The following is a 26,898-nucleotide window of genomic DNA, read 5'->3' as shown; positions in this document are numbered from 1 at the left end:
TTGCCAGCGGCTCGAAAAAACGCATTGCTCCCACACGTGCGATCCCTCACGGTCACGGGTTCTAGTTAGTGCGCTTCTTTGATACAATGGTATGTATATAGAATGGTATATGGTATGGTGGTGGTGGTGGTGGTGGTGATGGCGATAGGGCTGGTATATGGTATGGAATGGAATGGTAACGGTATTGCCACGAATCATCTTCGAGAAACGTCCAGGGCAGGCACGAAACGGTACATCTCATCCCGGCGCATGCTGAAGGAGAAGCAAGAAGCTTCCAGACACATCGCCTGCTCTCTGGCAAACGCACGTGCTGTTTCTAGACTTTTCGGCGCGACGCTTAAATGCTTGTGCGCTCCAAGCTGGAGCAGTCATTCTTTGGACTCAGTTGTGTTCAGAGAGCTATCACTCTTGTGTTTTGCTACCAAGTAGCCTGTTTATTCGACGACTCGCCGACCCATTTCGCTTCGTGACAGTATATACAGGGTGTCCCAGCTAAGTGTATACAGATTTTTTAAATATATATATAACACTTTTTCCAAGATGAAATCAATTGCAATATAGCATATGCTGAAGGGCACTCCCTAGGAGGGCATTAGCAAAGTCCAAAGGCAATGTCTTCAATGACTTTCATTAATTAACTTGTTAATTATAAAAGCTACAAAGTTGTCCCAATGACAACATCTGTTCCTTTTGGTCACCTGATGTCGTAGCCGTTTTCAGAGCAAAAATCCGTTCCATAGACCGCCCGCAAAAAATTAGTGAAGGAACGCCATTTTTTTCCTTTATTTTGTTCATGGCGCATCTTCGCAGACGCGTATTTCCTTCATCCCCAACGTGAGAGGGGGAAGGAGCACAGTGCCGCCTCATGCGTCGAAGATGAGCTTTAACTTGCGAAAACAAAACAAAAACAAATGTATCGGGTGACTCTATCGGAACTGGCCTTATCTTGGGTTGCATGTTCTGTTTCCTTTTAATCTTTTTCCAGAACACGAGAGGCGACAGTGTGCTCTTTCTCCCTCTCACATTGGGGATGAAGGAAAGACGCGTCTTCTAGGAAGCGCAATGAACAAAATAAAGAAAAAAATGGCGTTCCTTCACGATTTTTTTGCGGGCGATCTATCGAACGGATTTTTGTTCTGGAAACGACTACGATATCAGGTGACCGAAAGGAACAGATTTTCTCATTGGGACAACATTGTAGCTTTTATAGTTAACAAGTAAATTAATTAAAGTTAATTAAGACATTGCCTTTGGACTTTGCTAATGCCCTCCTAGGGAGTGCCCTTCAGCATATGCTATATTGCAATTGATTTCATCTTGGAAAAAGTGTTATATATTTTTTTAAAAGTCTGTATACACTTAGCTGGGACACCCTGTATAGAATGTATATAGAATATGTATATAGAATGGTATGATAGAATGCAGACCCATTACGGCACTCCTTATGCATAAGGGAATTTATTGACCGGTATTCGGAATCACGCGAAATATTTTTGCAGCGCATGGAGATCGCGAGAAGGCGTTCGTCCCCATGCGCTGGAAACACGCGGTACACATGAGGTATACAGCTGCTGGACCGCGCTTAAAATGTACCTAGCCGGTACGGATGGGTGTCGGAACCCTTGTGCCGCTTGAATTTCGCGGTGGTCGAGAACTGTACCTGCTGATTGAGGACCGTACCTCACGTGTACCGCTTGGCCCAGGTGTGGGTCGTCTTTCATGCGGTACATATCGGGTATTGAATTTAGAGTGTTGTACTGTCTTCGGGCTGGTGTACTGGAGAAAGGGGCTATATTTCCTTGATCCTGAGGAATACACAATCCGTGCGGTATTGGTGTAACCTTCAAGCTCAAGGAAATGCTGATTCTTTTTCACCTTTGTACTTCTGCTAGAACACGTGCGAAATAAATGTGTCCCTCGACGAAGTCGAAGCGAGCTCGCGTGCAGTCCCTTTCCAATTTGATGTGTCCACACGTCAACTGATTGATTGCATTGCGTGAAGCATATTGCATAAAGAAATGCGCATAGTGTAACTCATTCACCATCACCGTTTCATACTCTCACACGCGTAGAACCGTATATCACGATAAAAAACGGATGTGCTTGTTAATAGATGCATAGCTTTGTTGTAAGGCATCATAGACACCCGGCACGCCTCGCAACCTCTTATGTAGAGGCGCGGGCATCGCTTTCTGCAGGCGAATTCCATTGGTCGCGTGCACAAAATCTTACGTCAAATTCCGCTGTAGTGTTCCGCAGTGTAGTGCGCCGGTATAGGTTCACTGCAGAAAGGAACGAAGAGCGAGTTGGAACGGGCAGCGGAACGCAACATACCTTGCACTGAAGCGGCCACATAATACGTGCACACTCAAGGTGTGTAGGCTTTGCTGTATTACAATAACCAATGGAATTTGCCACTGCGCTGGCTACAGTGTGCATGTTACACTGGTCGCTTTAGTGGAACGTACGTCGTGTTCCATTGGTCGTTCCACGCGCTCTTTATTCGTTTCTATGATCAACCCACACCGGCACACTACACTGCGCTGTACGAAGAGAACCAGCGGAATTCGCCACACGATAATGCGCATTATCTTCGTGAGGAGTAAGGGAGAGATCGAAGGCGCCTCTCTCGCAGTTCCAGATTTTCGGCGTGCGATGACTTCCGAACGCAGAATCGCATCGTCTCGAGTTTTTCGCTATGGATTCTTGTTACTAGATCAGGGATTTCTCTCAACTCCCCCCAGAAGGGGTGTACACACTTCCTCTGAAATTCCTGAGATTGCCCAATACAGCTTGGCTACTACTGCACTGCCCACAAACATGTAGTATCCATAAATATAACCGCTACCCGCACCCCTGGAAGCTCGGTTACCCTCCAGAGGTCGACTTCTGGGGAAATTACTGCACTAGATCGCTTGGTAAAAGAACACACAAGGATAAGGCACACACACACACGGACAGCGTTGAATAGAGGTGAACGCTGTACGTGTGTGTTGTCGCCTTGTCCTTGTGGGTTCTTTTATCGTGCTGAAGTGCGTGTTGGTTGCAACACGCACTTCACTTTGTGTTGCCAGCTGGCAAGCTTTTTGACCGTTGTTCCACATTTCACCTCCCTAGTTCGTTTTATTGCTGATGAAGACGACTTTGCTGATGAAAAACACCAGAGGGCCATCTCAGCTACGCTCATACACAGCTGCTACGTTTTTCGATACTAATATTATACTCAGAAAGAAACTTTCTTCGCTTTCTCATTTGTTTCCACTTCCTTGATTTCCTGGAATATTCTCTGTGCGTCGTCTTTTATCGCTAGCTTCGAGACACGATGTCTTTCGTACTGGATCTCTTCCAACTTATCATTTGCTTCTATGTTTTCTCAGCCGTCATTTTTCCCACTCGCGATCCCTTGCTCTCAACGTGGCTGTTTCGAAGATACGGACTTATCCTAATGGAACACGCTTTCGCAACACCTGTTTCTCCTCCATAGTTTTGCTTCTCATTCTACTCCAATTCCCGAGGTGTAAAACCTCTCCCATGTAAAAGATGTAAAACGTGTCACACGTGTGACGCCTTTTTCGTGATTTCGACCCTGAACGCGCGTACGACGGAATAAGGCTCTTCGTTTGTCTCCTCTTTTCATTCTTTTTTTTCCTTCTTCTGATAACAGTCTTACGACATGGGAGCCTGTTGCACATTAGCGTCCGTATCGTTAAAAGGGAATAAAAAGAGCGTGTTCGAAGTCGTTAGCAGAGATTACCGCCCTGTGAATTGAAGAATCATTAAGGTTGACGACGACGGCGTTGACGATAGGAGCTGAAGATATTTAATAACTGCGTCGTGAAGTTCGTTTATTTTTTTTTTATTTTTTTATTTTTCTTATTGCTGCTAGTGAAATATGAATGCAAATGGAGAGCGGTGACTACATGACTATGATTTCAAAGCCGAGAGATCGTTTAATGGGGTAAGTCGCTTTTAGATGGCACGCTTAGCACGTGGCGCGATTGCCCGGGTACGTACTTTGTTTGCGCGTTTCTTCTTGAGGTTATGTGCTATACGACGTGCCTGAAAGATGCGAAGTCTTGCTTATGAGTTGGATTAGACTGTGTAATGACACGATCTAACCGTGTATTGACACGAGCGACATTCCTCAGAATACTACAGCGGAAGATGCGAAAAACGTCATAGCTTTCTGCTGTCACGTGAACGCGAGTGCTCAATGAGAGCGTTACGTGGCGACTTAAGCGCTCCAAATGGCGTGCCCCTGTTTAACCCCACAAGGAGCCTCTGCTTAACGTTCCACGCTTCCGCTCACGCCTATTTCCGCTTCGGAGTTTGACAGACACTACAGGCACGCGATTTTTAAAAGCGTAGCATTGAATAAATTGATTTTGAGAAAGGCACAGCGCTAACGCAGGTGATCAGTGATGATAGGTTTCCCAACGCTCATACTTGTAGCGCAGCCTAAAAGACAAGGATACAAGACAACTGCATGCTCTCCACTGACCAAATTTAATGAGTATATTTACCGGCTATCCCGCCCTTATCCCTTACTGGATCGATCAACGAATTGATTCTTGGTTGATTCTTTTGAGCATCGTTCGTTGTTGTAAATTCGTGCAGGTCAAACGAGGTATTGCTGTTTAGCACAGGGCAGGCATCCATGCACCAAAACACGTCTGCTAGCTCGCGGAACTACGTCACTTCCCTTCCGTAGGTAACCGCAGGCTACCGGAGGTAATTAAATGCAATTATACGTAATTAACGTTAGTTAAAGAAAATTGAGACTAATTATAGCATGTAAACGTAACTAAATTAAAAATTACCCCAGGTAACCTGCGGTCACCTTCGGTAATTAAATGGTAATTAAACAGTAATTTAAAGTAATTGAGGCTAATTAACGGTTAATCGAATGGACTATATGTAATTGAAAGTGCCCAACCGGAAGTCAAGTTGGACTTCCGGTTGGACTTCAAGTTGAACTTCAAGTTGTCCGCTTGGAGTGGACAACTGCAAGCAAGGTTAGACCGGAAGCGGTGAACCAGAAGTCGAGATGGACCAGAAGTGGATGCCGGAAGTTAAGTACAAATGGAAAGTGGACAACCGGAAGTCTGGTTTATACCGGAAGTGGACTACCCGAAGTTGGGTTTAGATCGGAACTCGATACCCGGAAGTCGAGTATGGACCGGAAAAGGCGCATTTACCGCTAAGGTGCCACCTGAATTTCTCCCACTAGAATCTTTCGTGAGGATGTCGCAAAAATTTCTGATCGCGGTATGAAAGATGCCCTTACATTAGGCACCACCACAAAAGAACAGAGTCACCGGCCACAGGAAACGTATAGGAGCATTTCACTCTATACTTCATTTAAAAGCTTCCTGTACGACAATAAACACCGGGATACTTGGCGAAGTTGTCCCGTCCCTCAACCATCTGCGTTGTTACGTGGATGTAACCTCTGCTGCCCGTGCATGAGGACTTGAGGGTCTCCCTAACAATGGAAAGTGAATATGAAAACGAGTCCCACTGACGGTTGCTCTGCACGATGTTTTTTTCCTGGACTTGCGCAGAATTTGCATGCAGACAAATGTCCTTCCTCGCTGTGTCGTCCGAGGGCGTACGGTAACACTGCTGCTATCCTCTGGGTTCATCTAGATCGTCATACATCGTTCAGTGGCGCAGCTACTGATCCATGCAGACACGTCCCTCGTCAGAGTATAGTTTGTATCAGGGGCGAACTGGCCATAGAACTCACCGGGAGAGTTATCGGTGGGTACTAGGGGGCGCAACATCACGTGAGATGCGCTTGTGCAGACACTGATCGACCAGCGGTATGGCCCGGTGGGTAAGTCGTGCCGAAGATTAGGAGGTGGTGGGTTCGAATCTGGTTGTGCCGTCCAAGGCTTTTCTCGGCTTGTCCGGCAGACTTTCCAGAGGATCGTCGGCACAGTTGCATCCTGTCTAAAATCTTGAGCACAAAGTGGCAAGGGTGACCGAATGGAAGGCTATACGCTATGCAAATACGTCAGCCTTTCGCCCTCCCGTGGCTCAGTAGACAGCTACCGTGGCCCGGTGGTTAGCGTGTTGGTCATGTCACGTCGAGACTGGGAGGTACAAGGGCTCGAATCCCGGTGCCGTCTGTGCTGTCTGAGGTTTTTTCTGGGTTTTCCTCAGACGCTTTCAGACATATGTCGTCACACTTCCCTTAGAAGTCGACACAGGACGCACATACCCCCGGGCGTCAGTCGCGACGTTGCCCCCATATGTGAACCGACAACAGCGAGTCCTCTCACCATCACCACCGCAGCCCCTCATCTTTTTCCTTTCTTCTCGTGTACATAGAACGGTCTCATTGGATCGCTATCAAATAATGTTGAATTCCAATGGCATATGTCGGCACAATTCCCTTAGAAGTCGGCCCAGGACGCACATTCCCCCAGGGCGTCAGTCGTGACGTTGCCCGCATACGTGAGGCCGACAACGGCAAGCCCTATCGCCATCACCACCACCACCACCACCACCACCACCACCACCAATGGCAAAGTCGGAGCAAGTGGCACACTCCGCAGTGGAGCGGCTTGATCTGGCCTAGAGCAAGTGATCCGAATCTGCGACTGGAACACTTGCGCCCAACTTGGAGTTTAGCCCTGTCCAATCTTCCTTGGTGAATGGTGGGCAGAGACGGAGGAAGAAGAAGAAGAAGATTGTACTCATGTTCCAATACAACGCCATGTTTTGCAACATCAAGGTCCTCCTAATCTCCTAACGTTGCCCTGGTGATGTCTGGCTTATTGCTTTCTTCAAGAAACAAAATTGCTAACGTACGACGCGAAATACTAGTCACGGCCAAGACACGTCGGGAAGCGGCCATGTTGCCGAAGCAGAGACAGGAAATAGGAAGCACGAGCGACAAGTGACATGTCACGTAGAGTTCCGGTTGAATATGCCTATTTTGGCGGAGCAGTCTGGGTTGCTCCCTGGAGCGACCTTGGCTCGAATGCCGCTCCGAAGCTTCCATTGGAAGACTCCAGAACTGTTCCCAGTCTGCCAATCGAACAGACTTGCTCTCGCCGTGGCAACAAAACTTGCTCTGGAAACGCTCCGAATCTGCCACTGGAATTCAACATAAGGTACCACCACCGCTACACGTGAGGTCCACGTCGCTTCTTCATCATAGTTTATCACAGATGAAACACAATATTTTTTATTATCAGTAATCATACAAGTTTTCAATGAATCAGAATTAAAATGGAGTAGCACATTTAATCAAAGAAGATACTCTTAATCAGTACCACTACAATCAAAATTACAAATTAAATTATAAAAAGTCTAATATTCCTATACGTGAGAACCATCATTGCAATAGCAGAAAGTCCTGATATTTGTATGTAATTAACTGTGAACAGCAGAGACCCCGGAAGACCATAGGACACGAACGACACGAACACAAGAGGAAATAAAATCTATAACACTACAAAGAAGTTATTCTTAATCAAAACAACAGAGGAGAATAATCTATCATTTTAACTATCATAAAATCATCCTCGTGACTTCATCTAGTCGAACACCATACAATTTTCATTCTAGGAGACACTACAAACTTTACTTTGTTTTATGAATCCAACACAGAAAATAGATATATCAAAAAATGAACTTCCCCACATAGCACGCTCCTAGCTCTGCCTTGATTTGTTGAACACTGGTGCCGATAGATGTCTGTAATTAATTGTGAACAGCAGAGACCCTGGAAGACCATGGTACAAGAACGACACGAACACAAGAGAAAATAAAATCTATACCACTACAAAGAAGTTATTCTTAGCTAATATGATTACAATCAAATTACAAGTTGTATTATAAAAATTCTAATATTCATATACATGAGAACCATCATTGCAATAGCGTGAATGTCTATCATAACATTTCGAGCGCAATAGGGAATCTAAGTTTCATATTCCAACAGTACACAACTTTTATTTAATCAATTTCTTATTAAGTGAACAGCATAGAAGTAAGGAAATAACGAGAAACAACATAATCAACAGCTACAATTAATAGAGAGCCAAACCTGCGCAGCATCCAACACATAGAGAAATAATAGCTAATCAATCTATCAAAAGGAGAAATATTACAATATAGCACAGACTTAACGCTGAAGAGGACAGGAACACTATAAGCGGCGACACGTAAACAACAACAGAGGAAAATAATCTATCATCGAACCATCATAAAACCGAACAATATACAATTTTCATTCCAACAAACACTACGAACATTGATGGAGGTATCGAAGACAGAAAATTGGCACTGTTTTCATCTCGGTTTTCACTCTTCTCCTCAAAGCCCGGCAACTCCCATGCTTTATCATTCAAAGGGTTGGGGGCTATATTCCTTCGTCCAGCAAACAGGGCGCTCTAGAGGTCAGATAAGATAGTTCAAAGGCGATATATTTTATTGTGCAGCGCAAATAGTTGCCGATATCATTCGCGGGGATCACTAGCTTTAAGCATCCTCTCCTTGAAACAGAAGTCTTTCGTCAAAGTGGATAACATAGTCGGCTAAGTTTGTACACAGGTGATATTTTTTATTGACCATGTAGAGGAAGACCAAATTATTAAATGATAGCAACAGTACTCAATCAAAAACGAGAAACAAATTTAATTACATCAATTTTTGTAATATCTTGCAACAGAAAGTTCTATATAGATGAACCAAACAGAAATATCAAATGTGAAATGCAACTCAGAGGTATGAGGCATTCCCATCTTAGAGATTATTTTTACTTATGTCAATCGAGTGAACAATTGATACAAATACAAGACAATAATTATTTCAGGCAGTAACTTCACAACTCATAGAATATCAGTCGAGTGAATACTTGAAGCAAAGTCAAAACAATAATTCTCATGACAGCTGGATATTGTAGCATTCTAATCCAGATAATAAAATTTTAATAAATAAAATGAGCATAGATACGCTTTTAATTAAGTAAGACGTGCACTTGAAAACAGAAGAGACAATTCCTCTACATTGAAAAGATGGACAGATTTTGTACTCGCTACCATAAGTCATGGAAAGATGTGATAAAAAAACTACTTCGAAAAGGAAGAGCCGCGAAACGACTCCATTATCGCTGCATTTCAATACGTCCTAGCCATGGTCGTATTCGGAGATATGGTACAAACTACAGAACTGAAGGTGCAAGAATTTATGTACCGAATCTACAATACTTATAAAAATATCTGCACATCAACGTCGGAAGGGCCACTGGGATTAACGGCGGAGTTTTTGAGGCTTGCTAACGAAGAATTGACATAAACTAGACCAGATGTAATTGTAATCATTGCAATGGGCATTGCGTTCATCAAGAAAGCAGTAAGATCAAATTATCATATACAAACTGTCTATATCGCACGATTCATCACGGATTTGTTGAAATTACACATATATGAGATGGAAAGTACATAAAATCTTATCACATGATATGTTCCACTACCACGGCAACGCAATTATTTTCTTCTACCAGTCCCTGCAACAATGTCGAATAAGCAGACGTTCAATATTGTTGTACAAGGTCTGATGTATCACCACTTATTGAAACTCAACGAACATATCAACTGCGGTGGACATCCGAACGATTTCCATCTAATACTGTCTTGTACGCCATTCAAGAACATTCATACAAAGAAAGGAAACCTCAATAAGAGATGGTGCAAGTTCGTCGCAACAAAGTGCAAGTTACTGAAGCGATACAAATGCGGCGACAACGTATCAATTTCATTAATCAACGCTGGATTCAAGCGACCGATAATAAGACATCATTATGTAATACATTCCGAATTCATCAATCAAGCCAACAAACGAAAACTTTAAAGATTCGAATAGGACAGTTGTAATTTATCGGACTAAACAAGCATATAACTGAAACAATAAATGTAATCTTTGTCATCATTATAATGAATTCTACGCATCACAATGAAAAACACTTTGCATTTAGCATGGCTAGACTGAGAGCCGTGATCGCTAAGGGAACGAATATTCCACACTGTGTGTAAGAATTCTCATATGGGATCGGAGCTGACCATCGAATAGGTTTTGCCCGACTACACTCTGTACAAGTTCAACAGCCGAAGGATAGAATTGCCGGAGAAGGATCGGTCATTGAAATTTAGAGGCATGATACATCAGTCTATGATTACAAAAAAGAATCACTAATAATTTGTGAAAACTTATCATATATCATGAATTAAATTCCGCAGTGCATGTATATTTCTCAAACAGTTGCACTAGCCCAGACGTAATAAAAGAAGAAGAAAAGGCGTCTTTGACAAGCAACCCGATTGGAGTGCGGAATAAATATTTTCGTCAACACAGTTGTCCGTTTGTATGACTGGATAGGAAAAATGAGCCGTCCATGATAGGGAAAAACGGGAAATAAGGCAAGATAACTGATTTCGGCGGGATAAGTCAAAGCGTCCGCGACACAGTGTCATCAACTTTTACAATTGCATTCGGGTTCAGTGCCTGCGAGATAATACGAAGCCTTCGCGAAAAGCGAATCTGCTATCAAATGCCGCGATGCAAATGGAGGACTTTACAAGCATGATGTGCAGACGAAGTCTACATTTCTAATCACGTAATCTTCGTAACACATGGCACACAAACGTATATAACAAAGTTTCCAAGTGGCAATCGAATTTTGGGAGAAGCGGATCACACAACTGCCATCAGAAATGCTTAACCAATATACAATGAAGATGAGCGTTATGCATAAACACAATGGAAGATACATTATATTAATTATAATAAGCTGATCAGCGCAGCTCACACATAAACGTAGATCCAATTCACAAAATATGCTCGAGATTTACCGTAGCCATACGGAAAAACTATCACATTATTTTAGTGTCATAGCGTCCGGGCACTACAAATGGAAAGGTCATACTTTAATTTTATAAGTTTTTAGCTCATAACGTAGTCATACCTCTGCCTCATACCTCTGCCGTGTTGCATTTCACATTTGATATTTCTGTGTGGTTCATCTATATAGAACTTTCTGTTGCAAGATATTACAAAAATTGATGTAATTAAATTTGTTTCTCGTTTTTGATTGAGTATTGTTGCTATCATTTAATAATTTAGACTTCCTCTACATGTTCAATAAAAAATATCACCTCTGTACAAACTTAGCCGACTATGTCATCCACTTTGACGAAAGAGTTCCGTTTCAAGGAGAGGATGCGCCCCCGCGAATAATATCAGCAACTATTTGCGCTGCACAATAAAATATATCGCCTTTGAACTATCTTATCTGACCTCTAGAGCGCCCTGTTTGCTGGACGAAGGAATATAGCCCCCCAACCCTTTGAATGATAAAGCATGGGAGTTGCTTCGTTTTTGTCATATAGATAGAGACATAAAGTCTCCCGGCTTTGAGGAAAAGAGTGAACGCCGAGATGAAAACAGTGCATATTTTCTATATCTTGGATATCTCCATCAAGGTTCGTAGTGTTTGTTAGAATGAAAATTGTATATTGTTCGATTTTATGATGGTTCAATGATAGATTATTTTCCTCTGTTGTTGTTTACGTGTCGCCGCTTAGAGTGTTCCTCTGTTCTTGAGCGTTAAGTCTGTGCTATATTGTAATATTTCTCCTTTTGATAGATTGATTAGCTATTTGGATTTTGTGCAGATTTTGTGCAGATAAAATGTGTTGGATGGTGCGCAGATTGTGCTCTCTGTTAATTGTAGCTGTCGATTATGTACTTTTCTCGTTATTTCCTTACGTCTATGCTGTTCACTTAATAAGAAATTGATTAAATAAAAGTTGTGTAATGTTGGAATATGAAACTTAGATTCCCTATTGCGCTCGAAATGTTACGATAGATATTCACGCTATTGCAATGATGGTTCTCACGTATAGGAATATTAGGCTTTTTATAATACAACTTGTAATTTGATTGTAATCACATTGATTAAGAATAACTTCTTTGTAGTGGTATAGATTTTATTTCCTCTTGTGTTCGTGCCGTTCTTGTACCGTGGTCTTCCAGCGTCTCTGCTGTTCACAATTAATTACATACATCTATTGGCACCCATCTTCAACAAATCGGGGTAGATATCATTAGAGCTGGTTGTCGGCTAGGAGCGTGCTATGTGGGGAAGTTCATTTTTAACATAACTATTTTCTGTGTTGGATTCATGAAACAAAGTAAGGTTTGTAGTGTCTCGTAGAATGAAAATTGTACAGTGTTCGATTAGATTGTGTCACGAGGATGATTTTATGATAGCTAAAATGATAGATTATTCTCCTCCTCTGTTGTTTCGATTAAGAATATATTTTTCGGTTAAATGTGGTGTTATAGATTTTATTTCTTCTTGTGTTCTTGCCGTTCTTGTCATTCGTGTCCCATGGTCTTCCAGGCTCTCTGCTGTCCAAAATTAACTACATACATCTATGGGCACTTGTAATTAAAGCTCGACTATGGTGGTCACGTATAGGAATATTAGAGTTTTTATGATAAAACTTGTAATTTCGATTGTAATCGTATTGATTAAGAATATCTTCTTTGTAGTGTTACAGATTTTATTTCCTCTTGTGTTCGTGTCGTTCTTGTCATTCGTGTCCCATGGTCTTCCATGGATTCAAGTATGGTTGTTGATATTAAAATGTGTCCTTTTGAGATTATCCAGTGTGACCGCAGTATTGAATGTATTATTGAATGCGAATGTAGTTTCATATAATAATAAGTCATCTTTCAGGTCGTTGGCGCGAGGGGCTCCGTAATTGAGCAACTGGTAAGCAATTTGATGAATGTTGATATTATGTTTTCTTTCAGTACCTGATGACTTGAAATATTAATAGCGAATAAATTATGTATATTCTTTACACGTATTGTCCTGTGTTGTTTCTTTTGGTTCAGGTTGTGAAGGTTTTTCGGCTGGGTTTTTCTCCTTCACCTGATTGGCATCACAACTGGCAGCACTATTGGCATTACAATTCCCAGCGCTATTGGTATTACAATTGGCAATAGAATTGGCATTAATAAATATATTTTCACTTGTACTTTTGTGTATGGCTATCCTTTGCATGTCTGTACTTGCATGTAAACTGCACACCTGTTGTAGCGGGAAAAAAATTGTGAGGGAAGTCGACCCAGGTGGAAAAATGGCGAGAAGTCGGCCCAGGCTGATAAATACGCTGCGATAAGCGCACGCGCAGCCCTCCTGCCACGCGCCGCCAACCGGTAAGCGCGCGAGCATCCCTCCGCCTGGGCGCCGCCTGTCGCGCACGGGAAAAGATCGCGGAAAAAGTCGGCATAGACGCGCTTGGCCGTTGCTAGGGGCCTGGGGGCCGTTGCTATGGGCTAACTCTCATAACTGCTATACTACTGTTGTGGGCCACCACACTAAGAGTGCGAGTCTGCGAATGCCCCCATATTGCTGCTTTCTGAATGGACAGACGCTTTGTCATGTGCTTCAACCTTTCATATGTCGGCACAGTTCCCTAGAAGTCGGCCCAGGGCACACCTTCCCCGAGGGCATTAATCGTGACGTTGCCCACCTCTGTGAGGCCGACAACGGCGAGCCCTTTCACCAGCACACAACCAACTTTTTCTTTCTCTCATGCGCAGAGGCGTACTGTCGTAGCGTATAAAGAATTAACATTGGAGACGGTTGTCCCCTGATGAATGGATAGCACTGGGCAATGGGGCATCCAGATACGGAGCACCCTACCAGACTGGCTATGCTCTGTGTCAACAGATATTTAGCATATAGGTTTTATATTATTTGTTCAAGAAGACCACGAAGGGGGCAGCCGATCACAAGGCTAAAATCGATAAAACTCCAGTGTAAGGGGGACGAAAGTGTCAAGAACCAGATGACACACATGCGTTTTAGAACGTAACACCAGACCGTGAACGGATTTTAACCCTATTCCAGTACAAGGCTAAGGTAACGCTGTGTCTTCGAGCGGAGCAAGTCCCTGCCGTTTATGTATTTTGGGGGTAGTGCGACGTCCAGGAGCCTGAAGGGTGTTTTGGTCTGTAAAATCTTCAGACCTCAAATGGTGACGAAGCTTCTTCGAAAGACTTTCAAAGCTGCCCACGGCTTACCGGACGCCGATGTGCATACATGCCAGCATGAAAGTTCTCTGGTACTCTTTGGTACCAGAGGATCTGGGATCTGGGAAGGATCTGGGAAGGCCAGCTAGGGCAGGTCAAAGAGAAGAGGACTCGCTGTTGGGCACGTTGGTGACTATACATGAAGATCCAAAACACAGCGCGAGAAGACACGACGGAAGAAGAGAGGACAGGACAGGCGCTGAGAGAAGAGGGCTGTAGCACGCAGAGATCCTGACGTCTACTCAGTTGCATGTCAATACGGAGCTGAAGGGTGCTGCCACAAAGGATCCCAAGAATGAAAGTTCGACATCGTGTCGGCTCGATGTCGAAGGCCAGTGCTACAGTCGTCTCGTTGAAATTTGTTGCAGACCTTATATACCTCTGTTGCACATCGTAGTCGGTTCACAATATCGTGTTCACACCACTTAAATGTGCTCTGAAGCCGGATATCTACCGCAAGAGATTACTGCATCGTACAGAGGTACCATGGGAGACGACTGAAACCCAAGCGCCCTTTGAGCTTTGCAAGGGAAGCGAAGAAAAAGCAGGACGACAGCGAACTGCATCATTTTCTGGTTCGCTTCAGAGTACAATGGAGACTAACATTCTCTCTCAAAAATCGACCGGGAAGTCGCCCGATTCCCATACTTTATCTGCCGAAAGTAGTAGGCACCGCACGGGGGATGTATGGTAGAACATTGTATAGGTCACATAGCCTGCCACTGAATTCAATTTTACCTTCAGGTTGGCATGAGGCGTTCTGTAGTGTCGAACAACAACCGCCGATGTCTAACAATATCCTTTGAGATAAGAAGGTTGCTGCCGGACTAGCTATTCCGTTCGCTTAATTTGTTCGCGAAATGGTTGGCAAGTCCTCCACCGAGAACTCAAAGTCGCAGCGAAGGAGACGAATGATTTTGTGCATCAGATACGGCCCATCAGTGCGTTTATCACAGCCCGTTTTTTTTTTCTATGTTCCTTTTTCAGTCGCTGTCCTTTCATTTGGGATGGGAACCCCTCTACTAGGCGCAGGGTGTTTCCATAGCGCAGTAGTACCGCCGAGATGCGTCCCATCTCCTCCGTGCAGCGGTACCGGAGCACATGACGTTGTGTTCATGGGCATGCTGCGCAGCGACTGCGAAATGTGATGTGTAAAATACTAGGGTCGTCGTAATGCGATGTAAAATGTACGCAACTGACACATTTGAGCACATCTTCCTGTCGTCAGCGCGGTGCCTCTTTCCGTGTCACCGTAATCCGTGCTGCAAACTGGTCGCTTCGTCAAATGCTATAGAGTTCACGCGTTAGCCTTTGTTTTTGTTTTTTCGCGAAGGTTAGGGTCAGAGGGCCCCATGAATGCCGGATTTCGCGAATAAACTATGCTATGCAGGCCACTGTGAAACCTAAAGCTGGACGAATTCGCTATGGGTGCTGCCGTTGCTTTTTGGAGAGTTTGATTATAGAAAAAAAAAACGGGAGATATTGAATTCGTCACTGACGAATTCTGCTACTCCCACAAACGAAATGAAATGAATGAAAGGAGAAAGAAAACTTGCTTCTTTTTTTATTTGTATAGTCTGATACTCTTTGCTTGTATTAAGAAAGCAAATACGTCCTTTTCATTAAAATACTTGATTAAATCAATCCTTGTTAAAAACGTTAATATGCATTTTTGGTAGCTCTCTCTGTGGTTAATGGCTTTTAAACAAATTGCAGTGTAAATGTGTCAGTAAATTTTCAGGCTTATAAAGGTGGGGTGTCATGGTAGGTTTGGCATTACTCAGAGGGGTCACGTACTGGAAAAGTTTGAGAAACACTGCTCTCGAATGATCTAATTTGCGAAAGTCAAGGGCCAGCTGTATAGACAAGTGCTTCGAGACACATAGAATGTGATCTCAAGTGTGCTGTAATGCGAGTGTCGTAAAAAATGTGGCTTCACAGATATTAGCGAGAACTAGGTCTGAGTCTCGTGGGTGTCTCCATCTCTTCAATGGATGGCTCATGAAGATGAAACTAATCGAAGTGAAGTGGGTGCATCAGGTTGATGTGAGGGCTGCATCTAACCCACGAACCTGCCCGACACGCTCCAAAATCACATGCAACACGCTTAATTGCAACAGGCAGAAGATAGACCCTTTATATAAGAGCATGGCCCGTTTATATAAAAGTTGACTTCGGGTCTCAGACTCAACCTCAACAACATTGGCAGCGCTTCAGACACCAGCAGCGACCGCGTGCTGAATGCACTGCCGGTGCTATTGAGATTGAGTCTGAGCCCCGTACTGAATTTCCATGCAAACGGGTCAATATCCTACAGATAGCATCTCCAGTCGCTAGCTCTTCTTCGTCACGTTTCACACAAGGCTAACATCGCCACCGCTGTCCCGTGCTCATGGTCCTGTCGAAAGCCATCGTAAACGCAGTCCATACAGTCCCCTCGCCGTCGCCACCAGCTTCCGTGACCTTGTTGCTACGATGGTGGCATCCCACGCTGAGACTGGGAGCTGACCCGGATTCGAATCCGGCCGCCGAATGGGCTGTCTGGGTGTTTTCCCTGGGTTTTCTCCCAGACGCTTTAGGACAAATGTCGGCACAGTTCCCTGCGAAGTCGGCCCAGGACGGGCTATCGGCCTCATTCTATACAGGGTGCCCCAGAAAACGTGTCATTGAAATATAATAAAGAAACTACACGACCTAGAATCATGCGGTCAAAGGCATTTCTTCTTATTAGCTTTTTGCCACCTCCTGATGTGAATGTCATGTATCGTAAGTTTAATTATGCAAATAATTGCGAACTGAACTCGGAAATTTGCCAAGTATAGGTCACTTTTTTACCCCACCAATATGAAGACCGTGCCGAATTCACCCAAATTCATGATAATTGACAGTGATATTCACGAGCTTTGCCATCGGAAAAAATAGCCGAACATCATACTTTCCGGAGCAGCTTACCATAACGCGCGATGATTTCTTGAGCGCAATCGCACTCAGTCCGACGAAAGGAGGTTTCAAAGCCTGACCACAGAGTGATAGTAGAAAAAGTAACAGTTCCTAAAATTGGGAGAAGGAAAGCATTATCCTAGCGAAAGTCGGGCACGATAAGCCATGCGTGTGTTATCTCTTTCTACGATGCCGGGGTGGGCTGGGTTTCCAACCTCCTTTCGTCGGACTGACAAACATTGCGCAGAAAAATTCCTCGCGCGCTATCCTGTGGGAGCCCCGTAGAGCATGACGTTCGGCTATTTTTTTTCGATGGGATAGCCCCTGAATATCCCTGTCAATTATCATTAATTTGAGTAAATTAGACACGCTCCTCGCATAGGTGGGGTAAAAAAGTGACCTTTACTTGGCAAATTTCTGACTTAAGCTTGCAAAAATTTACATAATTAAACTTACGTTACACAACATTCAGGTCAGGAGGTGACAAAAACCTAGTAAAAACAAATGCCGTTGACTGCATGACTCTAGGTGATGTAGTTTTTTTTTATTATAATCCAATTGCAAGTTTTCTGGGACGCCCTGTATATGAAACACTAAAGTCTTGCATGTTAAGCCAGTAACCCAGCCTAATCTATATTTGAGTTGTGAAGCACAAAACGTAAAGATCTCTTTCTAAGCGACAGGACACGCCTTATTATTGAAATACTTTACTTCGAGCCTTGCGTGAAACGACTGCCCACGCTGCAAACATTAACTATGTGCGAGGGGAATAATAAAGTCACCTCAATTCGAATTGTGAAAGAAAGAACTGGCATAAAACTAACATGTAACAAGAAATGCTGCCTTCGCAGAAATGACGTCTTGTTCGTTCAATCACGCCCAAAGCATGATCTTCGACGCGCGCACCGACCAACAACAAACTTCCCTTTTACCCTGACAACCTTCTTTCCACGAATCGACCCCAACCTCACGAGGCAACCAACCCCATTTGCGTTTCTTCTCCACCACTTTTCCCCCTCTTTTTTTTTTTTTTCAACCTAATCACGTGACCGATTTCGATCACTTATCTGGACGCTACCACGTGACCGGTCACGAAAGGGCTCCACCCGAAGCATCGATTATAATTCCCCTCACCCTTTTTTACATTCCCATTTTCCTGTGCCGTTATTTTACCTTCCCCCTTTCAGCAGGAGGAAGGGAACGTACTATGTACTGACTACGTAAACTCTAATACGGTCAGATTCCGACGAACTGCCCGTAGCTTCGGAGAGGTCTTTTCGCTGGTAGCGAAGCAGCATCTGGTTTCGGTTTCGAATCACGTGATCACGTGGTTCGAGTGTAGCGTGTATTATTATGCGAGCATGTGACAGTAAGGTGGGCAGTGAGGAGAGCACGGCACTCCGAGTTCGGGTGTCAGCTGGTTAGCGCTGCTGTTTGACGTTTCGTCGGAAGCAAGCGTCAGGAATGCGGTGAATCGTGTTCCGTAGAGTCTGGAGGGAAAAGGATTCCGTGAAAGACTGTTCTGGTACTTGGCTTCAGCATGTCTATTCGAAAGACTGCTGGGTCTGAAGACGGCGATGAGAGCAAGACACAGAGGTTATTGGTGAGTCTATATATGGTCGCACGAGCAGTCATTGTTGCCTTTCTGTTTGTTCCAATTCTGCCGTGTCGTTCTTGTTCCGTGTCTCTCGATATTTTTTTGTTTCTTTAATATTGTTGTGACATGTATGCCGCAAGTTACGTTAGAGACAAAATAATATCTGTCAGAATAAAAACATAAGAAATATCTAGGAAATAAAAGTTAACCGAAAGGGTAAGCCATAGGTGCGACGGTATGAATCTGTGAGATTACGATGCTTTACTTTTACTTCACTGCTTGGCTTGTGGCGTCACTAGTTCATTTCGGACGTTGTCTTGTAGGTGTACTGTACTGTCTTCAATGGTTTTACTCAAACGGTTGGTCGTTTGTCAAATTTTCTTTGTCCCTCTCTCATGTTGTGTTTACGTTCCTTTCCCTATTTGGTGTGAGGCCCCCACTTTCTCGAAAGATAGTCATTACAACTTATATGGTACCAGCTAGAAACAGCATCGGGCTGAATTAAAAGCTACTTGCGAGCCGTCTTCTCAACCCTTTTCAAACTCCCCAACTAACTAAGCTTCTACAAGATTGTGATTAAAATATATCTTGTACCCTTGTAAAAGAAGGAGAGTAACATTAGTTGTGGCACACAATGGGGTATCGGTGGGAATGTCATTTGAACAAGGAGGGGGAAAGCATGTTGGGGTTCAGTATCATGATAAGAGAACGCAAAAGAAGACACAGACAGACCAGGCGCGACGTTCACGAACGAACGTTGTCCTTTTGCCCGTCCATGTCTCCTAGTCACGGTATACTTCTAGTCCGTTCTCTCATCGTTACATATTGAGTAAAAACCACGTCATCATTCAAACACCGCTTTCGCAAACAAAAGCGGCGGACATTGGCTCTTAAATGGTTCGATAAAAGTTATCCAACACGGATCGATTACTTTTCTCTGTAGACGGTTTGTTAACATGCAAGATACGTCGTCGTGTTCAGTGATTACGGCCATGGAGCAAAAGGAGAGCAGAAGGCGCCATAAGGCAAATCCTGAGAATAGAAAAAGTGTTAGGCAAGTGACGTATGAACGGAACGTGAGTTCTAGCTTCATTAGAGCCCTGCAAGGGTCGCGGTTCTTGAGGAAGACAACATTTGGAGACGCTTCGCACACGCCATTTCGGGGGGCCATTGTGACATGATGCAGTCATACTCATCCAGGAATTCAGAAACTATGCCATCCTGGCAACCACGGGCCACTGTAAAGCCGGAACCTGAAAACCAGCGGTGACAATTTCAGCTTCGCATTTCGGTGAAGCCAACGGTTGCTCTATAGTCGTGATGAAGGCCGAGAGGTGGTGCGTTGGAATCCTACCACAAGCCGTGCGATATGAGGGTTTTCCTGAGTTTTCTAGCAGACTTTCTGGACGGATGTCGGCACAGTTCCCCCTTAAGTCGGCAAAGGACGCGTACTTACTCCCAGTTCCCCACTCCTTCCTGCTCTGCTTTCTCCATTTGTCGACGGCGGTACGATAAGATGTTTATTTGGGCCTGGCGGTACAGCGCTCATAGCCACAGTTGCGTCGTAGGGCTATTGCGGAATAAAGGAGAAGCGCCTCCTCGCATTCTCTCCATAACAGTATACCGGCGTCTTACTTTGCGCCTCCGGGGGCACAAGTGGGAAATTTACGCATCCCGGGTATTCTTGCTCCCCGAAAGGTGCCTTTTTTGCGTCTTTTTAGGTGGGCCTAGGGCGGGGGGGGGGCAGTTATCCCCCACCCCTAGCCTGCCTTGAGCCTGAGCTTGCCTTGCTGGCCAGCCCTGCCGCAATGCCTCCGATAGACGCCGGCCCTGATCCATAGCATATGCATGTCATAGTCCTCCATATATAGTCAACGGCACAGCCCACCGTGCGCACCGCGTCACACACATTTTCAGGATGCTCGCGGTTTTTTCCTGTTTTACCTATCGCGATGTTGTTATTTTCTATCCTAAAACGCGATTTCTCTCACTGTTCGCCCAACACATGACTGTTGTCTTCTCCGGTGCGCTACTTGTGTTGGCTCGTCCTTCGCTGTTAGTCCCAATGCTCCTGTACCGAATTGGTCGAACACATACATATCTTCCACGCTTCCGAACTTGCATAACTTACTTACACCACTACATCATCGTTGCATATTTGTTGTTGTTGCTAGCACTGTTATCGTACCCTTATCATTATCGTACCGTTATCGTATCGTTCAAGCCGCGCGAACATATCACAAAATACATTAGAGAAAAACGAAGGACATGTCTGTAATATGAAAGCAGGAAGTCACTCTAAAGGTTAGTCAGCTGTATAGGACTCGAACCCACATCGTCTGGATTGCCATTGTTCTTAGACAGTTGAGGCTTGTGTTCTGTTGTCCTTTCTTCTGTGTTCGAGCCTCATAATGTCATTTTCCATCGTGTTCAACATGTCCGTGTATGGTTGGATTCTTAAACTACCACTGCAAACTTAAAAATCAGATGAATTTATTTCATTTCGCATTATAATTATACTCTGGGCTACCAACAACAGTCTGTTGATTTCATTGGCGTAGAGCATTCCGTTTCTTTCTTTCTCTCTCTTTCTCTTTTATTAATTTTTTTCTAAACCACGGTGTACCTTGATTGGGACACGCTGTATGCTTTATCCGTAGCTTACTAAAACATGTAAACTTCAGTACAATGCATCAGCCTAAGAACGCACGGGATGACAGACGACCCCACGGCACTGTACTGTGGTTAACTGTCGTTCTGTGTGCTTTCAACCTCAAGAATGACATTGAGGCTTTAACGCTTCTATAGCATCACTTGCTACTAACAAGCCCAAATTACCACTTACGACATGTCTGCGCCACATCTGTGCTATATTCCTTGTACTTCCAATTTCGGAATATGCCTCGGTCGTTTGGAATCCTTACACTGAAAGAAATATTCAAACACTATAAAATCAGCAAAAAGCAAGGCAGCCAGGTTCTACATGAAAGGTTATGACAGAGAATTCTCCCCGACTTCTGCCAACGACTCTTTAAATCGAGTCCCCTCTGAACAGGAGGAATATGGAAGGGAAAAAATATATTTACTTAATTGTACATGGGCGGATTAATATTCAGTATTCCTCTACAGTTTCGCAGAGCCCTCATCGTTACGTAATGCACCTCCATTTATTATTGTACATCTCTTCTCGCGTTTTGATGGTTTCACACATAGCATTGTTTCACGCACGGTCGCTCAATGGAATGCCGTTCCAGGTTCCACTAGGGAACTTGATGTCAATGAATTTGTCAATAAACTTCGCCTGCACCTCCCATAGCCTTCTTAAGGGCTGCAAGTTAAAGGTGTAAGTAATAGTAATCATAATCTCAATTACTTTTTTATACAAAAACTGTACTGCCATGTGCCGACATCACACCACAGCAGACTTGTGCCCGTTACTCGAAAAAAGTAATTGATTACCGTTACCGTTACTTCTGTGGAAAAAGTAATTGATTACCATTACCAATTACTCGACTTCAAATGTAATTGAGTAACGAGTAGAAAAGTAACGCGTTACTTCGCTCGTTACTCTGCATTCACGCAAATTATAACCGTCTTCCTGTGCCTCAGAAAAAAAAAAAAAAAAAAGGTTCAACAGCGGAACAGCTGAAATAACAAGACAAACAAAAACACGTAGGACAAGGAGATCTGTACGCCCGGGAAGACGTTGACCCGATTGTGGAAGAACATTGCGTGGTACTTCCCCATTACTCACTAAACCTCCAAAGCTTCAGGTACCATCACACTGGTGTAGGAAGAGATTAGGGAGAGAGACTCTGAAATTCCAGAGCGTTATTACAATGACCTCCGCTTGCTATAGTAGAACGGCCCAACAAAGGCTGATGGCACCAGGGGCTTGACTTGGGGCAGAACATCTGAAAGATAAGCTATTCTCTGCCGGAAAAGTAATCAATTACTGAGTAATCGATTACTCAGAAAAGTAACTGATTACTCGAAAAATTACTCAAAAAGGTAATTGATTACAATTGATTGATTGCGTTACGCACAAGTCTGCACCACAGCCCCTGACGAGCACTATAGAATAACACTCTCTGTACATTCCACATCAGTTTGATGGCTTCGCTTTCGTACAGCTGTGATACTGTATAGTACTGCTATGAAACGTCTCGGCCCATTTCTGAAGGCGTGACTCGGGCACCATAACTTTACTTTACCGAGTGACGAAGAAAAGGGGACCGGGTGTGTTGTTATCGAAACGCTTTGTACGCCATGCCCGCTGCAAGTATCATTCCGGGGTCCATTTCTTGCACCGTGCAACAGCGAGTGCACGGCCTTCGTAATAATAAAGCGCGCGAGCGAAACGAATTCGATCAATCACGGGAAAGCTGAAAGCCTTTCGATCCTTTTATTCCACCCCACTTTCCCCTTTTCCTTTTTTTGCTTCAAAGAGATCGTCCTTGGCGAAGGAAGACGATGTTCGAGACGGTGCCGGTATTCACTCCTGAATCTCTCGTCTTTTTAACTGTTTCGTTTGTTCCCGTTGTCGCTGCGTTCGATTTCTGTTTTTCTTTTCTTTTTTTTTTATGCAGTAGCAGTTTAGACAACATAGAATGTATGTTTTCTATTTATTTTTTTGCTTGCCTCGCTGACGAAAATTTGTGCGTTTTTTGCTGCGTACCAGCCAAGGCGGACATTGTAATCCCAACTCTCCGAGACGTTACGAAAGGCTTTCGCGAAGGTAATGTATGCGTTTCCCTTGCGTATTCATTTGTTCGGTAAAATTCCGCCTACTCCTTTGCCCCAGAGTCCTTCTGTGGCAGCTGGAAAAAAAAAGAAGGCTGGTGAATGAACAGATTCATTTTTAAAAGCTTTAAAACAAACGCCTTCAAACTCAGCAGCAATCGGTATTCGCGACGCTTCTGCAACGTTTTATCACAGCGCGGCTATGGAGCCGATTTCTGAATCTTTCAAATTACAATTGAACAAGTTGTACTAACATTCTTTCGAGATTAGATTCATTAAACGGGCAGTGACACTTCTACTCAGGTATGCCGGATAAATGTTGGGCCGGATTGATCAGCAGAGCTTTGGCGTTACATTTTCTCAGGAATCTCTAATCATGCAGGTTCTATATATGATGTTTGATGCACGTACTGCGAAGAGACGTGACTATAATATTTTACTTCGTTACACATTGTGGGATGTGGGGCGTGGATGGGAGAACGTGAAGGCGTAGCTGAGAACTTCAAGGTTTATTCGAGCGGCTTCTTACCGCGAATCAGTAAAGAAAATGGAAGTCCGAAGACTCACTCAGGTACATTACATGGCGGAGAAAGTTCAGAGTACTCGACAAGAGAATGACAACCCGCGTCCGCCCGCAGTGACGGCGCCGAAACACACATGTCTCCGGTCGGCGCGAGACAGCAATATCAACAAGAAGCTCAGGCATGGCATTCTGGCAGTTCCAGCGGATAAATGGCTAGGTGGCGCTAGTTGTAGGACAGGAATTCCTCACATTCCACCCCTCCAAAAACGACCGAATCCTTTCGGTCAGAAATCGAGATACATGTCAAGACTACTATATCTCTAGAAATCTCCTTTTGGCTGTGATCAGCATCCAAAAGCTATGAATGCGAAACTTAGGAGTATAGAAATACATCAATACGCTAATAAAAGTGCGAACCTTCTAATGACAATTCATCACGTCAGCATAGCTGATAATTCACATTCTATAGAGTTCATCTCTAGCTTTAACAATATGTGGAAGAAAAAAGCTGGAAAGGTTAACAAAAATTTTCGAGGCAGGAAACAGAAGTTCATAGCATTACAATCACTGTGCACCTTAGTCCTAGGCCTGGGGTGCTTGATGCGGAACAGATGAGGTGGTCAGTGAAGGGTCCATGTAGGGATGTACGAATGGCTTTAGCTGGCTTACATGTACTGTCCTTGCCTTCTGGGACCGAGGATGCAAGTGATTTGCATAGATGGGGAGCACGACATAGGTGATGGGCGTTTTCTGTGCTATTATCTGGAAAGGACCTTTGTATTTTTGTGCCATCTTTGATGCACTGGTTGTCACAGGTTCCTGCCGTTGTAGCCAAACTGTTTGGCCAGTCCGATAGCTCCCCGTTCGATGAGTCGTATCATAGCGAGTCTTGCGCTGATGTTGGGCTATCTCAGAGTTTTCATTCGCTGAAGAGCGGTCAGCACACAACTGAAGAAGCCTTTCTTCGATGGATAAGTTCTGAATGTGGTGGTGCTCCTGGTGTGGCAACTTTGGAGTGTAACCATACAATAATTCGAATGGCGAAAAGTTTGTAGATGCATTAGGAGATGTGTTTACCGCAAATGCAGCCTCATGCAGCTTGAGTGTCCACTTTGTTGGATCGCTGACGCACGTTTTCCGTAGCACTGAAACCAGTGTGGCGTTGCTCCTTTCAATTAAGCCGTTGCTCGCTGCTCTGTAGGCTACAGAATGATGGAGCTGTACACCATGGGAATGCATAAATCGCTGAAACTCTCTCGATTCAAAGGCACTGCCGTGGTCCGTAAGGCAATGATCAGGAACACCATATTGGTAGAAAATCGTGTGGAGGTGACTCACTACTTCTCGAGCTGACGTTCCAGACACTGGCGCTGGCAAAATGTATCGTGTTGCAAAATCAATCACGTTAAGGATGTATTTTGCAGAACCATCTTGCGACATAGTGATGTGATCCAAGGCAATGAAATGGAATGGAATTTCTGTCGAAGGCATGATACCAAGCTTGCCGACGGACTTTGTTGTAGGACGGTTTGCCTGTTGACACACTTGGCAACTACTAACATAACTCTTTATAGTTCTCTGCATGTTGGGCCACCAGTAACGGTGTTTTGTCTTATCCAGTGTTCGTGATGCGTTCATGTGTCCTGAACCATCGTGCATTAGCTCAAGTATCGCTTGTTGCATCTGCTGAGGCGCGACGACCACTTGAGCATTGTGTGACTTCTTATAGAGGATGCCATCGATAAGTGCAAATGTCTCACCGAGTGAGTCGTCGTTGTGAAGTTGTTGGGTAATGTCACGACAAACGGAGTCTTTGCGTTGAAGATCGTGCAGCGGTGCTGAAAAAGCTGGTGCCATTGTCGCGTAGGCTAGACGAGACAACATGTCGGCAGTGACATTTTGCTTCCCAGGCTTATGTATTACAGAAAAGTCGAATTCCAGCAAATCCATGAGGATCGTAGTGAACCTGCGTGAGGGCTTGAGTGTTGTTGTTAGTGACTTTACAGTCCAGTTGTCAGTAACGACACGGAATCTTCGGTTGAGCAGATACTGACGAAATTTGATTGTTATTGCCCAGTGTACTGCTATGGCTTCCCATACATTACTGTGGAGGATCTTTTCTGATTTGGACAAGGCACGACTGGCGTATTCTATAACAACTTGTCGGTCCTCTTGAGTTTGTGACAAAACAGCTCCAACGGCAAGTGCAGAAGCATCTGTGGTTACTGTTGTGTCAGCTTCCTGCTGGAAATGTCCAAGGATGGGTTCTGAAGTCAGGGCCTGTTTGACTTTTTCAAAAGCTGTAGTGCACTCTTGCGTCCAAATGAAAGTTCCTGTTCTGATGATTTTCTGGAGTGGTGTCACCATTTTTGCAAAGTCCTGTATAAAGCGACGATAAAAACTCGCTGTTTGCACCCAAGACAAAACTTCTTTGGCACTCTTTGGCAGAGGAATACGCAAGATGGCCTCTATTTTCTTCGGATCCGGATGTTTCCCGTGCTTGCTTAGAACAAATCCAAGGAACGTAATGCTTTCAACAGCAAAGTAACATTTTTGCAAGGAAACTTTCAAACCACTAGTAAGAAGTAACTGGAGAACGTCGTTGAGAAGATTGAAGAAGCTGTCAAAACTTTGGGCATACAACAAGATGTCATCTAGATAAACTTTTGCTCCAGTCTTTTCAGGTTGCAGCGGAAGTCCTTTGAAGATTTGATTCATGATGCGTTGAAATGTTGCAGGCGCATTTTTAAGTCCGAACGGCATGCGCGTCCATTGATACGTGCCTTCATGAGTTATGAACGAAGTTTTCGGTTGATCTGCAGATCTGACACGAACCTGCCAGTAGGCTGATTTTAGATCCAATGAAGCAAATAAAGAAGCTCCTCCTATGTCATCCATGATGTCGTCTGCCCGAGGTAGGGGCTGTATGACACTGACAGTGCGCTTGTTAAGTTCCACGTAGTAAACACACAAT

The 26,898-nt window shown here is 44.1% G+C and overlaps 1 protein-coding gene across 2 annotated transcripts in view; it reads left to right on the top strand.

Annotated features, from left to right (window-relative positions):
- Positions 1 to 18,458: 18,458 nt before the first annotated feature.
- Positions 18,459 to 26,898, top strand: part of LOC135391749 (kinesin-like protein KIF19) — a 106,817-nt gene continuing 98,377 nt past the window's right edge. For both annotated transcript variants that reach the window (XM_064622176.1, XM_064622177.1), the window contains exon 1: positions 18,459 to 18,664. In XM_064622176.1, the coding sequence (XP_064478246.1) occupies positions 18,602 to 18,664 (63 nt within the window). In that variant the 5' untranslated portion in view covers positions 18,459 to 18,601. The remainder of the gene's footprint in view (positions 18,665 to 26,898) is intronic.

Source organism: Ornithodoros turicata, chromosome 4 (assembly GCF_037126465.1).
Source record: "Ornithodoros turicata isolate Travis chromosome 4, ASM3712646v1, whole genome shotgun sequence".
Lineage (NCBI taxonomy): Eukaryota > Metazoa > Arthropoda > Arachnida > Ixodida > Argasidae > Ornithodoros > Ornithodoros turicata.
Note: the sequence above shows the minus strand (reverse complement) of the source record. Positions and strands in the feature narration are given on the sequence as shown.